General features: G+C 41.2%; 1 protein-coding gene across 2 annotated transcripts in view; it reads left to right on the top strand.

Annotated features, from left to right (window-relative positions):
* LOC112412445 (S-adenosyl-L-methionine-dependent tRNA 4-demethylwyosine synthase) overlaps positions 1 to 19,461 on the top strand; it is a 154,176-nt gene that overhangs the window by 51,033 nt on the left and 83,682 nt on the right. For both annotated transcript variants that reach the window (XM_024764137.1, XM_024764138.1), the window contains exons 10-12: positions 3,363 to 3,481; positions 4,978 to 5,087; positions 18,587 to 18,764. In XM_024764137.1, coding sequence (XP_024619905.1) covers positions 3,363 to 3,481; positions 4,978 to 5,087; positions 18,587 to 18,764 — 407 coding nt within the window. The remainder of the gene's footprint in view (positions 1 to 3,362; positions 3,482 to 4,977; positions 5,088 to 18,586; positions 18,765 to 19,461) is intronic.

The following is a 19,461-nucleotide window of genomic DNA, read 5'->3' as shown; positions in this document are numbered from 1 at the left end:
GCAACAGGAGGATATGCATTTCTTCCAAGTGCTGATGGAACATTCACCAAGATAGACCATGTCTTAGGCCATAGAACAAACCTCAGCAGATTTATAAGTATTAAAATCATACAGAGTGCATTCTCTGACCATAATGGAATCAAACTAGAAATCAGTAATAGAAACAAAAGGAAAATCTCTAAATTTGTGGAAATTAAACACACATTTCTGAATAAGCCTTGGGTCAAAGAGGAAGTCTCAAAGGAAATGAAAAAATACATAGAACTGAATGAATGATAGTAAAAAAAAAATTATATCGATGTATAGGATGCAGCTCAAGCAGTGCTCAGAGAGAAATTTCCAGCAATGCATACTTACATTAGAAATGAGGAAAGACCTCAAATCAGAAACCAATGAAAATCTAAGTAAATGTAAATAAAAATCTAAACGTAAATCGAAATAAATGTTCATGGATTGAAAGACTCAATATTGTAAAACATCAATTTTGCCCAAATTGATCTGTGGGTTTAATGCAATTCCTATTAAAATCCCAGGAAGGTTTTTGTAGAAATAGACAACTTATTATAAAATTTAAAAGGAAAGGCACAGGAATGTAAAATAGCTTAAACAATATTGAGGAAGAATAAAAGGGGAGGAACTATATATCCAGATATTACAGCTTACTATATTGCTACAGTAATCAAGATGGTATGGTGTTGGTGGAGGGACGGACACATAAATCAGTGGGACAGAATGGAGATCTCAGAAACAAACCCACAAATACGCTTAATTGATTTTTTACAAAGGTTCAAAAGCAATTCCTTGGAGGAAGGATAACCTTTCCAACTAATGGTGCTGGGGAAATTAGACATCCATAGGCAAAACACCAAAAAAACCCCACTACCACCAAACCACATACACCAAAAGTACACACACTGACACATACACACACACAAACATACATAAAATACATACATAAAAATTAACTCAAAATGGATCAGGACCTTAAATCTAAAGTGTAAAACTTACAGAAAACAGGTTTTGTTTGTTTGTTTGTTTTTTGCGATACGCGGGGCTCTCAGCGTTGTGGCCTCTTCTGTTGCGGAGCACAGGCTCCGGACGTGCAGGCTCAGTGACCATGGCTCACAGGCCCAGCCGCTCCGCAGCATGTGGGATCCTCCCAGACCGGGGCACGAACCCATGTCCCCTGCATCGGCAGGCGGGCTCTCAACCACTGCGCCACCAGGGAAGCCCAGAAAAGTTTTTAAAAGAAAAACATGCCATGCTTCTCACATGTGTCTGTCCCTTTATCCTTTTAGCCTTTCAGTATTCAGTTTGGGCATCTCACCTCTGAGGAGTTCTCACTGGTCCTGGAAGGCCGAGCCTGGTTGGTCATCTGTCCCATGGGCTCCAGTAATACCATGCTGGACATTTGTTTTTTCTCTGCTTGCCCAGCATCTGAGTGTTTTCATGTTTGGGGAATTTCCCATTAAACGGGCTTTGTTTGATGTGAGGGCCCACTGCCTGCTGCAGAAGCTAAGGAAGACAGATACTGTTTCCTGGTACCACGTCGTGGCAACTTGGGTATAAAAGCGTCATCTAGGATAGTCATTCTTTTCAGCCGGAGACTTTGAGTGTGGAGTGAGTGATGGAAAGGGACTGGGACGTGGAGAACTCATTCTTGTGCTGGGGGCAGCAGCATCTGCCAGGCGTGGTGCTGGTGATGATATCCAGAGAGGGGCGGTGTCTGTAGTGTACGGCTTCTGGGGGATTGAGTGGTGGTCCCGCTGCCAGCCTTCCTTCGTGCTTGCCTTTATAATGGGTCTATGAGCTGTGAAATCCTTTCAATAAATTCTTTTTCTCTTTAGCCAGACTCCGTTTCTGTTGCTTGCAAAAGAATCGTAATTGATTCAATCAGACTATCATAATAGTATTGCACATTTTTCTTGCTTACTTGCCATTTCCTCCAAACAGATCATGGGTAGGGGCTCTGTCTTATTAGTCATTGTACATTCAGTACACAGCATGCTTGAAGTACATTAACTAATTGCTAAATAATGAGTGAAACATGCAAGTCTTCAACTTGGTTTCTCCATTGGCGTGATATTGATATTTAGTGGTAGTTACTCTGTGACTTTTGCATGTGGTGGACTTTGTAGTTTTCAGTGTTACTTGCAAGATATAAATATTTTGTTTGCCTTCTTGAATATTTTATTGGGAACTTGGAAGAGAGTTTGTAGAAACAGTTATCCTGAACAATATTTTTCCTTCACTCTATTTTTCTTAGTGTAAGTACTAAGTGAGATGGACAGGGGAACCCCTTTTATCAGGACCAAAAAATAAGACTTTGTGATCAACTGACATAGTAGCAAGCTGGTAGATTTTATGTGGACAGCATTGTAATATCAGTACACTGATGTATATTATACACTGATATATATGTGTAAAGGCTCTCCATCTATGTCTCCTCGTTTGTTGTTCCCATTGTTAGTTCCATGGTATGTCAGTCACTTAGGCTCAAAACCTTGGTTATCTTGGATGACTTCCTCTGTTTTGCCCCTCTAATTGGGAATGGCACTGATTGTACCTCTGTAGTACCCTTCCTGTTTCCTCCACTAATGTTTTGAGACAAGTCACCACGACCTTTCTTGCATAACCTCCTCACAGGTTTCACTTTTACTGAATCAAGCCCACCTTGCACAGAACTCCTAGATGGATCTTTCTGATGATACCTCAGGAAGCTTGATAGTATCTTGTGATTCCAACCCTGAGTTGATCTGCAGTGTTTCTTCAAATTACCTTTCTTACTGCACTTCCTGTGGTTTTACCAGTCACATATTAAATAGTGTTCTTTTCTGGAATAATCTGTTTCTTGTGTACATGCTGTTTGCCCCCTCAACAGTCTCAGTATATTCAAATTCTACCATTCGGTTGACATAGAATATGCTCCAGGTTGCATTCCCTAACCCACCCTCCTTTGTTAAATGCAGAGATACTCTTTCAGATGAGTGCTACACCGCCCCCCCCCATTCTGGGAGCCTGTCTTATCTCTCCTTTGGCATTATATATTATTGTACTAATATTTGAGGCAGTTGGGTGGATTTGAAAATGAAAGCATCCATGGTCCTCCCTATAGAACTTTCAGAGTTAATGAATCATAGATTTATCTCATTAGGTTGTAGAAAACCCAGAGCAGTATCAAAACCCAAACACCATCAAAACACTATAAGGCTTTAATGTTAATTTTCTGCCTCATGCAGCTACCAGTAGGGGTACTTATGCTTACGAAACGCATGGTTTCTTCTTTAAAATGATGCCTTCGTGTTTTGTTTCCTTGCTGTGAGGACTTCATTCAAATTATCGTTTGTTTTGTACTTTCACAGTCCATGCTCCGAGGGAGAGGAGGTTGCTATAAACATACGTTCTATGGCATTGAAAGCCATCGTTGCATGGAAACTACCCCGAGCTTGGCGTGTGCAAATAAATGTGTCTTCTGTTGGCGGTAAGTAAAAATGAATGGCCATGGTGACCAAATATGTAATGATCTGTAATAATCAATTTCTGCCCAACACTGTACTCAGATTTACCTAAAGCTCTGTTGTTTCTGTAATTAATCCCCTTTTTCATTCCTAATATTATATTTATGCATTTGTTGTTTTTTTTCTTGATCAGTTTTATCAGGGGCTTGCCAATTTTTTTTTTTTTTTAAGATGCTGCATTGGGTGTTCGTTGCTGCATGCGGGCTTTCTCTAGCTGCAGTGAGTTGGGGCTACTCTTTGTTGCGGTGTGTGGGCTTCTCATTGTGGTGGCTTCTCTTGTTGTGGAGCATGGACTCTAGGTGCGTGGGCTTCAGTAGTTGTGGCACACGGGCTCAGTAGTTGTGGCTTGCAGGCTCTAGAGCGCTGGTTCAGTAGTTGTGGCACATGGGTTCTAGAGCGCAGGCTCAGTAGTTGTGGTACATGGGCTTAGTTGCTCCATGGCATGTGGGATCTTCCCGGACCAGGGCTTGACCTGTGTCCCCTGCATTGGCAGGCGGCTTCTTAACCACTGAGCCACCAGGGAAGTCCTGCAAAAGTCTTTATTACTCCGTTTTTGGAAAGATATTTGCACTGGGTATAGAATTCTGAGTTGACAAGTTTGTTTCCTTTATGCATTCTTTCAGGTGTCGTTATAGTTTCATCTGGCTTATTTTCTGATGAGTTGTCAGAAATAATTTTTAACCTTTGTTCTTAAGTAGTGTGTCCTTTTTCTCTAAGTTGAAGGTTTTCTTATTTTCTTTTGTTTTCATTAGTTTAGATACCGTATTTTTAGGCTGTTTTTTTTTTTTGCGGTACGTGGGCCTCTCACTGCTGTGGCCTCTCCCGTTGCAGAGCACAGGCTCCGGACGCGCAGGCTCAGCGGCATGGCTTACAGGCCCAGCCGCTCTGCGGCATGTGGGATCTTCCCAGACCGGGGCACGAACCCGTGTCCCCTGCATCGGCAGACGCACTCTCAACCACTGTGCCACCAGGGAAGCCCTAGGCTGTTTTTAAAATACACTGGTTGTTGTTTTGCGAGTTCCTTCGATCTGTGGTTAATCGTTTCTCATTAACTTTGGAAAATTGTTGGCCATCATTTTTCTACATTTTTTTCTGCTTTGTTCCTTTCTGGGATTTCAATTAGGTCTTCCCATTGCACTGCCTCTCAGAGAGGGTCTTGCAACGATATTCTACTGGTGGTCGTTACTGGATGCTTGTTGGCCTGGTGTTGTATGGCTGCGAGAGGGGTGCACGTTTTATATTGTCCTGAGTAAGTCTCAGTCTTGGCCAGGCACTTGCCATCTACCCCTCTCTGCTAGGTGTCATGACTCAAAATAAGTTGTAAACTACAGCTATAAATAGCTGAGCTTTTTGTAGGAAACCAACCCTGATTTTATAATTATATGGGCTCCTTCATAGGAGGTAACTAGCTGAGATTTAATGCAGGGAGTCCTTTAGAACTTCTGCCTCTTTTTTCTAGGCACCACACCAATCCAGTGGGTACTGAATGGCGGTGGAAGATGGACCAGGCTGAAATGATCTTAAAGGAAGCCATTGAAAACCATCAGAACGTGATGAAGCAGTTTAGAGGTATTTATTGTCCCTCTACAAAGGGATGCTAATAGCCTGAATTAAATTGGCAGAGGAATTGCCTCCTTTGGCAGGATTTTGTCCTTGCTGGCAGTTCTCATATGGGAAAGTGAAAACTTTGTAGAAATATTATATATGTCTTGGCCTTTTTAGTTTTTACTAATAACTTTATATCTTGTATGATGCGAGAATTAAAAAACTTAATTCAAAGCTTAGCTATTTATAATGTGGTACACTCAGCCTGTAAGTTTTGCCTGGGAGTATATCCTCATTCTTCCTAAAAACTTTTGCTCTTGTTCTGTCTTGTTGGGTACAAAGCAGCCTTGTGGATGGACTGAAAATTTTAGAGCACTGGAAAATTCTTAAGTAATATCAGTTGGTATTGGGAAAGCATTTTTGAATAAACGCCTTACAAAAAAGGAGGGTTAATATTAATCAGATTTCCTCCACATGATCCACAGTGATGTGTAGAATTCTGCCACTCAGTTTCTAGAATTTCCTGATCCAGTTGTGTCTCATAGTTCAAAGTATTTGACTCTACTGGAGATGGCTGGTTCTCAAGCTTTAGTGTGCAGCAGACTCGTGCATTAGAGATTCCTGGTCTCCTTCCCCGGAGAATGATTCAGGAAGTCTGAGGTAGCAACCGAGAATGTGCATTTTGAGATTTCCTGGTGGTATCGATGTTACTGAACTGGGGACCATACTTTGAGAGCCACTACCGTAGATGGATGTGGAGGACTTGTAAAGTGATATAACGACAGCTGCAGATGGTCAACTGAAATAAGTCTGTTAGGTTCCCTGTTAGGTTCCCTGCACACCTCTGTCTCCACCTGCCACTTGTTAGTCGTCTCCTCTTTATCCTTTCGTTTCATATACAACAACAAAGAAGATGAATTCCAACCATGGTTGTTTTGACATAGGCCCTCTTGTGGTGCTAGCATCATCAGTGGGAGTCTTTATAAACCCCAGGAATTAGCATTTTGAAGATCAGGTGATTCTTGGATGCGAAGAAATTCGTTCGGTCAGGTCACTGCTTCTTGAGGTCTCAGTGCTCCTGATGTTGTTTCCTAACATCACCCAGCAGTTCTCCAGGTCTCCGCAGACACTGCCTGGGTGTCCGACAAATTTACTTCAATCCTGACACTGTCTGGAGGTAGCATCAGGCCCCGCAGGTTAAGGATTCAGTCCTGTAAGCCTGCCCCCCGCTTCAGCTGCCAGTCACAAGTCTGGGATGTTACCTGTGCTTCTGACCAACTGGCGATAAATTGGAAGTTCCCACACCCTCCTCCTTGGATTCCTGGTTTGTTAGAGTGGCTCACAGAACAGAGAAACATTTACTTATTTTTACCATTATTATTATAAAGGATATATAGAGGTCACAGAAGAACAGCCAGGTGGAGAAGTACATCTGGAAGTGTCCCGAGGCCAGGAGCTTCTGTCCCCATGGAGTTGGCCACCCTCCTGGCATGTTCACTAACCCAGAAGCTCATCAGATCTTGTTCAAGAGACTATAGAGCTTAATTTGTAGCCCCCTCTTCCCTTTCTCACAGGTCTGTGTGGTTGAAAGTTCCAGTCCCTTAAACACTGGGTCTTTCTGGTGACCAGCCCCAGCCTGAGGCTATTTAGGGATCCTGCCCTATGTCACCCCATTTGCATAAATTTAGGTTTGCTCAAAGGGGGCTCCTTATGAAGGACAAAAGGCACTCCTACCACTCAGGAAATCCCAGGGGTTCTAGGAGCTTTGTGTGGGGAACCAGGAACAAAGACCAAATCTATTTGTTATTTTTTACCGTGGTACTTCTTATTACTCTTCTGATTTCCTAGGAGAAGTTGGGAAAGCAATGCAAATAATGATTCAAGATCAATAATAATTTATAAAGGATAGTCAGTTATACCTTTATTTTATCCTTTATGAATTTTCTAGGGAAAGTTGCCCTGTACATATTCGTGTGTGTCTGTGTATGTGCTAACCTATTGTACATCTTCAGAGATGCTAATAAATATTTTAATATTTCATCTTGGCTTTTAGTCTCAAGCATTTTTTTTTTTTTGAACAAGTCATTTTCTCTTATTTGGATAAAGCAGTGTCTCTTACCAGTCTTTTGGAAAATTAAATGAAACTGTGTGGTGAAGAACTAGGAAGTCTCCACGTCAGGAATTTATTAGCTTTTCTTAGACTGTTTGTTGATTTAGTTAATATTATTGATTGTTGATCTTCAAATAAACCATATGCCTTTTAAATACATTTCAAGGCAAAGTCTTGTTTTCTTTTGGATAGTTACTAGTCAGAATTCTCCAGAGAAACAGAGTCAACACACCCACTGTGTGGGTGTGTGTATATATATATATATAGATAGATAGATATAGATTGATAGAGTGAGATTGGCTTAAGGAATTGGATCATGTAATCGTGCAGGTTTGGCCAATCAAAAAGATAGATAAAAATAATCCATTGGGATAGACCAGCAGGCTGGAAATTTAAGAAGAATTGCAGTTCAGATGCAGAGGCAGTCTGCTGGCAGAATTCCTTCTTGCTTGGGGGAGGTCAGCCTTTGTTCTTTTAAGGCTTTCGGTTGATTGGGTGAGGTCCACCCACATTAGAGAGGGCAGTCTGCTTTACTCAAAGCCCACTGCCTTAAACGTTAATCTCATCCAAAAGACACCTTCACAGCAATATCCAGAATAATGTTTGACCAAATATCTGGGCACCATGGCCCAGCCAAGTTGACAGATAAAATGAACCATCCCTGGTAATAATATCAGAAGCAGGGAAATGCCAGTAATTTTGTCTTTAGAGTCTAATCAGTTTGTTTTGGCTTAGTGCCTAAAGAGTCAGTTGAACCCTTAAATAATGGGGTGATGGCTGAAGATGTGTGTTTCCTGGACATCTGGGAATCTCCCTGAATAAACTGTGTCCCAGGGGATTTGTATGGGAGGAAGCAGTCCTGAGGAGTAGACATTCATTTTTCCATTCCGAGATGTCCTTGATACAGAATGACAATCTGAGTTTTGACGGTAATTTTTCTGACAGGAGTATTTTTGCAAGTGCACTTTAAATGGAAATAAGAGATGAATAAATCATGAGGCTGCCTTTCTTCATGTTAATAACATGTGTTAGGTGAGGTCGGTGAACACTAGTCTTTGTTGTCTGCCTAGCTTGTTGGAGGGTGCAGAAAGGTATGCCTGGTTAGTAACCTTGTGCTTGCCTTTTTTTTTTTTTAATATTTATTTTTATTTATTATTTATTTATGCTGCGCTGGGTCTTAGTTGTGGCACGCAGGATCTTTAGTTGCAGCATGCAGACTTCTTAGTTGAGGCATGTGGACTCCTAGTTGCAGCATGCATGCGGGATCTAGTTCCCCGACCAGGGATCGAACCTGGGCTCCCCCCGCCCCCCACATTGGAAGGGCAGAATCTTACCCACTGGACCACCAGGGAAATCCCACCTTGTGCTTGCTTTAATCAGTAGGTATCTCAGATGGTTTGTCTTTAGGTATCCATGGCGTAAGAGACAAAAGGGTTTTAAAACATATATATATATATTGTCTTGTAGGGGGAGGACAGATACAGGATTGCAGGGAGAAAGAAAAAGCATGTCTGTGAACAAGTGAATCCTGAGTAGGGGTGAGAATGCCTAAGGGGGTGAGGGTGACCCCCAAACATTCAACAACTGCCATTCATTTCATCCTTAAAAATAGCTTTAATAGAGTATCTACTTTGCCCTTGTAATTCTCACAAAGGATTCTTTTTGCATACCTTAATTAATTGACTTGACAAAATGTTACCATGTCAGCAAATCATGTCTTTATATAATCGACAGTAAATTTTCTAGAAAGGTTTCCAGATTGGAACTGGTTGATATTTGTACACTGACACTCTTCAGGGTACCAAAGCAGTTTTTCTTTAAAGTAGTAGTAGAAAATAGGTGTATATTTGAAGGTGTGATGGGCAGTAGACAGGTCGGCACATGGGCATAAAGGAGCTCTCATTATATTTTCACTAAGATGAGAACTTCCTTAGTTTCCAATTTTTGGATGGTGGTGACTATTTGTTAATGCTTTTTACTTTATTCTGTGCTTAATCAAGACATTACTTTTTTGAAAATCTGTCTCGTTGCTATCATAACCAAAGCAAATCCTGCTGTGAAACTATAGTATTAGAAAAGGAAAAAAAAAAACAACCTAATTACCAAAGGATGAAATACATAATTTGTAAGAATACAAAGTTCTTCTGGAAGACTGGGGTGGTCTACGATACAAAAATGTTAATTTTTTTCTTTTTATTATAACTTTGGCAAAATGATAGAATTTTAATATTTCAGAGTATTATGTTTTCTATGTTCTTGGATCTTGGCAATAAGTAATCTGGTGTTCAAATTGATGGTTGTTTACTGTGGGCATTCAACTTGGCAGTGAGATTTTATAACTTCACTCAGTCTTTATCAATGGTTATAATCTAAAGTTTTCTTTTTTAATGAACCTGAATTCCTCCTGCAATCAGTGAAATCTCTATATTCTATCTTTTATTCATCCTTAAGGGTATAAGTAAAACAGGTCACCCTCCTTTCTGGATAGTCAACTTCAGGGTGAGGATGGTGAGACTAATGCAAGTGACTCTACCTCTTCTGAACCGAGTGCCATCACCTGGGTGCAGCTCTGACACACATCCTACTTTTGGATGGTAGAGATGCAGGAATGTAACTAACTCTAGATTCCATATCAGCCCCTGGTGGAGAGTCTATTTTTTTTCCTAGTTCCACATTTATTCCCTTTTTAAAATTTAAAATCAGTGCTTTATTTTTACCCTTTAATATACCATGGTTATTTTTCCTTACTAATAACATGAATTGATCTGATTTCTTTTTTTTTAATTATCATTTATTTATTTTATTTATTTATTTTTGGCTGCGTTGGGTCTTCTTTGCTGCATGCGGGTTTTCTCTAGTTGCGGTGAGCGGGGGCTACTCTTCGTTGCTGTGCGCAGGCTTCTCACTGCAGTGGCTTCTCTTGTTGCGGAGCATGGGCTCTAGGCGCGTGGGCTTCAGTAGTTGTGGCACGAGGGCTCTAGAGCGCAGGCTCAGTAGTTGTGGCGCGTGGGCTTGGTTGCTCCACAGCATGTGGGATCTTACCGGACCAGGGCTCGAACCCATGTCCCCTGCATTGGCAGGTGGATTCTTAACCACTGCATCACCAGGGAAGCCCTGATTTCTTTTTTAATCTAAACTTCTTAAAAAATCGTATTATGAAAATGTCCAAGTATATACAAAATAGAATGGCACAATAAACCCCCATATCCTTTTCTCCCCTATTTAAAACTTGTCAAAATGTTGGCATACTTACTTCTCTATCTCCCCTTTTTTCTTTGCTGAAGTAATTAAGACAAGTCCCAAGTATCACATTTGCCTTCAAACTTCAATATGAATCTCTTTTAAACGTTAGATTTTTTTCATCAACACAATATCATTATCACAGCTAATAACATTATTATTTTTTTTAACATGACTGTTTTCTTCTGGGTTTACTGAGGCACAGTTGACATATAGCATTGTGTAAGCATTGTGTTTTCTTCCAGGTTTACTGAGGTACAATGGATACGTAGCATTGTGTCATGTACAACATGACAATTTGATATGTAGACAGGCTGTGAAATAATTACCACAATATGATTAGTTCCATTTCCTTCTTAGTTCGTCATTTTCTGGGTATCTCCACTTTCGCCTTTCCTTAGAGGTCACTCGTTAATAATTTCCCTTACCCTAGCTTGGAGTCCTGTTTTGCAGGGTGCTTTGCTAGCCCTTGATGATCACCCGCTCTCTCCTGTGGGCCTGGTTCCGTCATTTGATGATCGTATTTTTGCCTAGGATGAGACTTGTACGTACTGTTGTTTTTGCCTCTGAGTGCCCAGCTCTAGCTGAGTGGCCAGCCTTGAGCACACTTTGAAGATATACTCACCTTTTAAACATTCCCTTTTCATGCATCTCTTCTCAATTCCAAGGGCAATCCCTGTCTTTTCAGTTATTTCATTGATCATCAAAGCAGCTTTCTTCCCATGACTTTTGTTAGCTTTCCCCTTTATATGCATGCAAAATTAACTTTACATTGATTACAAGTAGGTCAGAATTACAGAGCAACTCCGCCTTTTCTCAAAATGCTCACTGCCCCCCTCTAAATACCACCATGGCAGGGAGAAATAGTTTTCAGAGAATGGAGTTCAGGTTTCTTTAGCTCAGCTTCCCATCAGTTCAGCTGACATCAAGTGAGTGAACCCTCTCTGTGAGGAACGTCCTCGGTGCTGAAGGTGCAAATGTGAAGGTGACATCATTTGTTGCTAGATGTTTTTATCTATAGTTTAAGCTAGAAGTGAAGTAATGCGAAAAATAAAGGGTCTCCAACAGATGGTCCTCAGGAACGAGGTGTGCTAAAGTACACATCCAAAAGGAATGTCGGGGAGGCGGGGAAGAGAACACCGCCTGCTAATTGTTTTCCGAAGTTTATTTATGAAGTAAACATCATAGTAGAAGTGGCTGTATCAAAGATATATTATATATGACTTTCAGCCAGGAGGGGTTCTTAGGAACATCTTTGGCCAGGAGCTATATTGTTATTTGAGAAGAAAGAAGAAAATGTTTTATTTCTGATTGGTCCAATCTTTAGAAAGAGGAAAACTCACACATATCAGTTATACCTCAATTTAAAAAAAGGCATAAGAAAGTATTCAGAATAGAGGGGGGGGTTAATCAACCCCCAAAGAAATAGGAATACTCTACATTGAACCTTATATCATTTTTTTAAAAAATTATTTATTTTTGGCTGTGTTGCGTCTTCATTGCTGCGTGTGGTCTTTCTCTAGTTGTGGTTAGTGGGGCTACTTTTCGTTGTGGTGCGCAGGCTTCTCATCGCGGTGGCTTCTCTTGTTGCAGAGCACCGGCTCTAGGCACGTGGGCTTCAGTAGTTGTGGCACGCGGGGTCAGTAGTTGTGGCTCACGGGGTTGAGAGCACAGGCTCAGTAGTTGTGGTGCACGGGCCTAGTTGCTCCGCAGCATGTGGGATCTTCCCGGACCAGGGCTTGAACCCATGTCGCCTGTGTTGGCAGGCAGATTCCTAACCACTGCACCACCAGGGAAGCCCGAACCTTGTATCATTTTTATTTCTGGGTTATTCAGCTTACTGCTATGACCTTAGGATAAAAATTCTGGAATCTTAAGTTTTTGCTTTGGCATCTTTCAGTGAGGTAAGGAGTGCTTCCTAGTTAATATGATGACTGTAGTGAGTGTTCAGGATCAGGAAGCTGTTCAGGCTGAGAAATGTCACAAAACTTGCTTAAGAAAAAACAAAAACAAAGAAAACTAACAACGACAACAACAACAAAAACCTCCAAACCAGAAAACAAAAACAACAAAACAAAACCAAAGCAGAGTTTAGAGGTGAAAGGGATAAGGTTTAGGGAAACATGAAGTGAACAGGCTGTGCGTGTGTGAGTGAGAGAGAGAGAGAGAGACAGACAGACACACAGTGGGAAATATCCCTATAGATTTGCTACTGAAATGTAGTGTCTGCTGTTGCCTGGGCTGTCCTCTGGCCCCAGGACTGCTTTCCATTAGAAATTTGGAGGATGTCTTATTTTCTGACATATTTCTTTGAGGACAGTGAAAGACGGCATGAGGTTGAGTCCCTGAGGGCCTTGTATTTGGAGGAGCACTGTAATCGCCTCTGACAGTGAGCGTGAAATAGAAATGTGCTTCTTGAAGGAGAGGACCAAGGTTTTACATATTCTCAGTGCCTTACTTTTGAGAAAATTAGGATAATTTTAAAATCCCAGAATTATTCTTTGAAAAGCCTTATCCACAGGCTTTTTTTTTGGTCTTGGTTTTTGTTTGTTTTCGTAGGTGTCTGATATTTATTAGCTGTAGCTCTCCGAGAATATAGCAGTTGATCTCTTTGCCTGTAAGTTTTCCTCATTCTTCCCTGGTAACGTCCTTTGTTGGTCCCTCTTCCTTTCCTCAGATATGTGATTGCGTAGACTTCAGTCCTTGGTCCTCTTCTCTAATTGCCCTTTTTGCCTTGGTAATCTGCTCCGGGCCCTTGGATAGAAATACCATCCATTTCGCAAAAATGTTTATTTCCACATAGGCCTTTCTCCCAGAATCCAAACTTGAATGTTGGACACACATTCAGCTATCTAAGAGACATATTAAACTTCACGTGTCCAAAGTTGAACACATGGTATCTACCTCCACCCCCCCCAATACTTGTTACCCCCATGTTACCCCTAAGGCTTTCTTACCACCAACTTGTCTCAATTGATGGTGACTCTTGCTTAGGCCAAAAACTTTATAGAAATCATTGACACCTCTCTGTTTCTCGTAACCTACATCCAATCCATTAGAAAATCCTTCAAACGTACCTTCAGAATAGAGCCTTTGACTATACCTTTGAAATAGGCCTAGCTGATAAGCCCTTCTTGCCACCTCCACTGCTACCACCTTGGTCCCAGCCACCATCATTTCTTGCTTAGATTATGTAATATCCTTGTGGCAGGTTAGCCTCTCTGCTTGCCCCTCTGTTCTCAACATAGCACCCAACGTGATCCACCCTTCTTAGGCCACCCTTCTCAAAACCCTGCCGTGGCCATCCATGTTACTCAGATTCCATGGACATGTCAGCATCTCCCTGCTGTCTCGAGTGGGGGAGGGAAGGCAGGAGAGGCAGGCAGGCAGAGTCGGTGTGACTTTATGTAAATACATAGTAATTTCTGTCTGACTTTTTTGCTTTTTCATTTCTCTAAAAGCGTTTCTATATGGTACCAGTCCTTCTTCCACCACTTGCTTTAGTCTCAGTGCCCGTATCATAGGAGGAGGGTCCGTGTCGTAAAAGAAGTCAAAAGCAGTCTTGAATAATCGAACGCTTCTGAGATTGCCTCGTGTCCATTGGCTTGTGGCACTGCTTCTTCTCTGTCTTCTTCCTCATCGTCTGGCACTGGTTAGGAAGCGCTCATCTCCATGCAGTCATCTTCTGTTCGCTCCTCTGGGGTGGTGTCTGCTAGCTCTTGAATTTCTCCAAGACCCATATCTTGAAGCCCCACCTTTGTTGTTGTTGTTGTTAATTATATCCACAATCTCTTTCGTGCTTTCCTCGATTGGCTCTGTTGTAAATCCTGTGAAGTCATGCCCAACAAGTAGACACAGTTTTCTGTAGCAGGAATTTATTGTTTTGGGCTTGATGGCTTTCACACATTTTTCTAGAACAAGGATGGCATCTTCAGTGGTGTAACTCTTTCAGACTTTCCTAATGTTCTGTCTGTCAGGGATCTGACAGTCCTTTCCATAGAGTACCATGTGTAATGAGCCTTAAAGGTCCTTCTGACCCCCTGATCTAGAGGCTGAATTAGAGGTGTTGTGTTTGGGGTCAAGGAGACCACTTTGACGCCTTTGGTGTTGAACTCATGGGGTCTGGATGGCCAGGGGCATTGTCCAATATCAAACGAACTTTAAAAGACAGTCCCTTACCAGCAAGGTACTTCCTGACTTCAGGGACAAAGCATCCATGGAATCAGTCCAGAAAAAGTGTTCTCATTGTCCAGCCCTTCTTTTTGTACAACCAAAAGCCTGGCAGCTGGTTTTTATCTTTTCCCTCCAAGGCTCAGGGGTTAGCAGCTTTATAGAGAAGGGCAGTCGTGATCGTAAACCCTACTGCATTTGCACAGAACGGTAGAGTTAGCCTACCCCTTCCTGCCTTAAATCCTGGTGCTGGCTTCTCTTGCTTACTAATAAATGTCCTTTGAGGCTTTTTTTTGCACCCCAGAATAGAGCAGTTTTGACTACATTAAAAACCCTTTCTGGCAGATATCCTTTCTTAATGACTTTCTTTGCTGGGAATTCCTTTGCCGCCTCTTGGTTGGCAGAAGCTGCTTCTCCTGTTACCTTGACATGTTAAAAACCAAACCTCTTTCTAAAATCATCAAACCATCCTTTGCTGGCATTACATTCTCGAGCTTTAGATCCTTCGCCTTCCTTTTGCTTTAAGTTGTCATATAATGTACTTTGCCTTTTGATCATATTCATCTATAGGTATGCCTTTTGTGTAGCAATCCTGCACCCACATAAAAGCTGCATTTTCAATATGAGATACAAAGGCGTTTTGCAAAAAGCGCAAGGTTTTCACGCCTGCTGGTGTAGCTGCAGCGACAGCTTCATGAATTTCCTTTTCTTTTTCTTAACAATGGTCCTTACACTGGACTCATTTATCTTGAAGTGGCAGCCAACGGCAGCTGCATATCTGAATCTGCGGTACATATCAAGCCATTCACCCTCTTCTTGTCATGTGATGATTCTTCTCTGCTTCTTGGGAGCACTTCCAGCATCACTAATGGCACATCGTGTGGGTCCCGTGGTGTTATTTCAAGGTTCATAGTATTGCACAAACATGATGAAAACTACCAGAGAACTGCCAGAGATTGCCTTTTACTGCAATTTGCAATTGACTGGAGAGATGAACTGCTCACGTGGAGATGATGAGCCTCACGTGGCGTGGCGTGTCAAGCAGATACTTTGCAACACTTGCGCTCAGCGTGGTAGCAACAGGAGATCCTAGGAAATTATTACCGAGGTACAGTCGGTACTACGGTTAATTTTGTGCAGTTATGATTTAATACTGCAACTTTACGTTTGTTTACATTTCTCTGGACTGGGAATGGTGCTATGTGTGGTCCTGAAGTGTTTGTGTGGGTACGTTTTGATACATTTTAACTTTTTAAAAATTTATGTGTATTTGGGACTTCCCTGGCGGTCCAGTGGTTAAGACTCCGAGCTCCCAAGTTTCCATCCCTGGTCGGGGAAGATCCTGCATGCCGCGTGGCTGGCCAAAAAAAAAAAAAATTTATGTGTATTTTATGGTAGTAAGTGATAAAATAGACAAGTATCTACATATATTTTATGCATTCGTGATATACCTAAGTTTTTCTTAAATTTTCTGGACATTTCTGTGCTGTGGGGGGCATCTGCTAGTTTTTTCAAATTGTCACAAATCTCCAAAAAATTTTCCTGTGTGTGTGTGCGTATATACATTACACACACACATATATAAAAATCCACATATATGTGGGCCTGCACAGCTCTAGCCCTTGTTGTTCAAGGGTCAACTGTATGTTGAATTCAATGGAATCACCATTTTATTTAAAATAATGGAAATAATTGAATTTCTATTTCAATTCATGAAATAATTACTATAATAAAAATAAGATTTTTTTGAATGCTTATGTGCTGGGCCTGGTACCAGACCTGTTATTTCATGTGGCTTATTTCGTTGAATTCTTATAACTGTGTGCGTGTGAAATCCCTATCTTATAGATTAGGGAATGGATGTAGAGGGGGTGAGTGGCTTGACCCAGGAGACAGACCAGCCTAGTGGTAGAGCAAGAATTTGGACCTGGTGTGTCTGACTTCCAGTGGTTAGGGCCCAGCCAGTGCTCAGTCATTCTGCTTTCTGAGTTTTAGGTTAATTTTGCAGTTCTGATTAAATCTGCCCTTCTACTCATCTTCTCCCAGCGAGATTAAAGTTACTGATTTTTTTTTTTAACAAAAAGGAAATTTTATACTTAATGCTGAGTTGTCTTGGTAACACAGACTGCGTTATGGATCAAGTTTTATTTAAAACCTTGATTCACTTAAGATATTAGATTTCAATAACTTAAAAAATTATTCATCCCCCAAATACTGACATGAAATACCTTCGTAGAATTGCAGTTAGGTAGTCGTAAAAGAAGATAAAAGCTGCCACTTTTAGATTGTTCTGAGTTTAGCAGGCATTATGTTGGTTTGATGTCTTGGGTATTTACTTGCCCTTGCTTATTTCCAAGTAGATTGTGTATGTGTGCCTGTGTGTGTGTGTAAAATAAAGTCACTTCCTGGAAACTAAAGCACAAGCAAGCAGTGAGAGCTAACTTTATTTTCTCCAGATTTTTTTGTTGTTGTTCTTTAAGGTGATAGTGACTGGGATTTAATCATTTTAAGAAACCAGGGTAAAGGTGATGAGAAGAAAAACTCCTTAATGAATGTTTTTTTGTGTGTGCTAGGCCCTCTTCTAAAGCTTTTCCATGCATTATCTCATTTAATTCTAAGAAACATTCTTTGGGCTAAGTACTGCTTACAGTCAAGAAAACTACTTTTCAGAGACGGCTCATAAATGACTGAGAGGGAATATGAACATGTTTCCTCCTACCTCCAATCTTGGTGAGGAATCTGTATCCTTTAGAGAGAATGTGTTCTTCGAAAAGAAACTAGCGTAATGGATAGAAATATCTGAAGTAAAGGAGATATGTTTTTATTTGCCTTTTTAAGCAATTTCCAAGTCTTTCAAACTCTGTGTTAGATTGAGGGACTTTCAAGCATGCTTTCTATTTTTTTTTTTCTTCATGCATGCTTTCCTACAGTACATCGAGTCTAGAGCAGTGCTGCTTAACCCATCCTGTCCACTCTAATCACATGGGGAGCATTTAAAAAATACGGATGTCTCAGGCTCTCATCCCTAGAGGTTGCGATTTAATTGGCTTGGGATACTGCCTGGACACTGGGATTTTTTAAAGTTCTTTGGGTTATTTCTCAATGTCTAACTAGGGTCGAGAACCAATGGTGTGTGGCAGTGGTTCCCCAAACTTGTCTGCATATTGGGATCACCTGGGGAGCTTCAAAAAGCTCCTGATGCCCCTGCCCCTCCCCCAGAGATGGTGATTTCATTGGTCTGTGCTGTGGCCTGGAATTTGGAACGTTGACAGTTCCAAGGTGATTCTAGTTGGCATATAAGTTTGGGGGCTTCTGGTTTATGCAGTGGTTTTTCACTTTGGCTAAACATTAGAATCACCTGAGGAACTTTTAAAGCTCCCGTTACTCTGGCTTGCATTCACTCCAGTTAAACAGAATCTTTGGCAGTGGACCTAGGCCGCTGTAGTTTACGATACTCTCCAGGTGATTCCAATATGAAGCCAAAGGTGAGAACTGCAGGCTTCTTTTTCTCTCCTCTGTTCTTTTGGACCGACTGCGTTTCGTTTCTCAATTCAGAATACCTGAGGAATGAAGGCTGCAATGACTGGTATAGGAGAGGCTTTCCTTATGCAGCTATACTGAGTTCATTGTCTTAGACCAACATGAAAGAATGCAGAGCTAAGCAAATTATGGAAAGTAGTACATTCTGTGTTCCAAATAATTAGCTAATAACAAAGTTAGTTTTGCCTCCTTGTATTGATGTAGTTTAATTAGTACTAAAAGGAAGGATGAGATTGCTGATATAATAATTCTAGGTTTTTTTTTTTCTGGTTTAATAATGTTAGGGTTGCCCCCCGCCCCCAGGCTCTTGTTTTGTAGTATTTAGCTGGTATCAAAAGTAATTTTGCCCTCTAAAATCAAAGAACCATTAAGAAAAATTTTTAAATTTTTAATTAAGAAAAATAAAAGTGATGTCCTCTATCTGTGCCTTATTGAGCTTGTTCCTTTCCACCATGTTCTCCAGGAGTGCCAGGTGTCAGAGAGGAACGCTTTGAGGAAGGAATGACAGTAAAGCACTGTGCATTATCCCTTGTGGGAGAACCCATCATGTACCCAGAAATCAACAGGTTTTTGAAGCTACTCCACGAGCGTAAAATCTCCAGTTTCCTGGTCACAAATGCACAGTTCCCTGCGGAAATCAGGTGAGTGGTCCAGCTTGTTAAGATACTGCTGCTTGACTCTGTGTTTGACTGAAAAGTAAAACTAACAGGCATTAATATATTCAGAAAGGACTTACTGATTACGAAGTACATACAAATGTTGGCTTTGAGGGGACAGAGCTCCTGCTTTTAAAAATCCGTTCTATCGGGGAAGATAACATTAGTTTAAGAAATAGAGGCACAAATAAATTGCTGGGGGAATTCAAAAGAGAAAGCAGTTTTTTTTTAGATGAGAGAAGCAGGGCAAAACTTCTCAGAAAAGGCTTCATTAAATTTGGATCTTAAAGTATGTCTGGGATGGGTACTTGGGGAGATAGGAAACTGTGGATTTTTAATAAGAACTGTCCGAGAAAGATACAGAGTTGGGGTATTTGGGATACCATTATGTAAATATAGTTGGTTAGGACCACAGAGTGTGCGAAAGAGACTGGCAGCTGGAACCCAGGTTGGAAAGGTTGGGACAAGGTTGCAGATGACTTCAAATGCTGTTCTTTAGAAAGAGCTTGCTTTCTGCAGAGTAGTCTGCCAGCACGGTATAAAGTGGGTGAGCCAAGAAGCAGGAAACTGGATAGGAGATTATACGTTTGTCTTGGTAGGAGTTAAAAGGATGAAAGTAAGACAGAATGAGGAGTCTTAAAAAAGGTATCACCGAGGCATGATAAGCTTGGCATACTGTTTG

This window comes from Neophocaena asiaeorientalis, unplaced genomic scaffold, assembly GCF_003031525.2.
Source record: "Neophocaena asiaeorientalis asiaeorientalis breed wild unplaced genomic scaffold, Neophocaena_asiaeorientalis_V1.1 scaffold490, whole genome shotgun sequence".
NCBI classification, from domain to species: domain Eukaryota; kingdom Metazoa; phylum Chordata; class Mammalia; order Artiodactyla; family Phocoenidae; genus Neophocaena; species Neophocaena asiaeorientalis.
The sequence above is the reverse complement of the archived record's forward strand: the minus strand, read 5'-3'. Positions and strand labels throughout refer to the sequence as shown.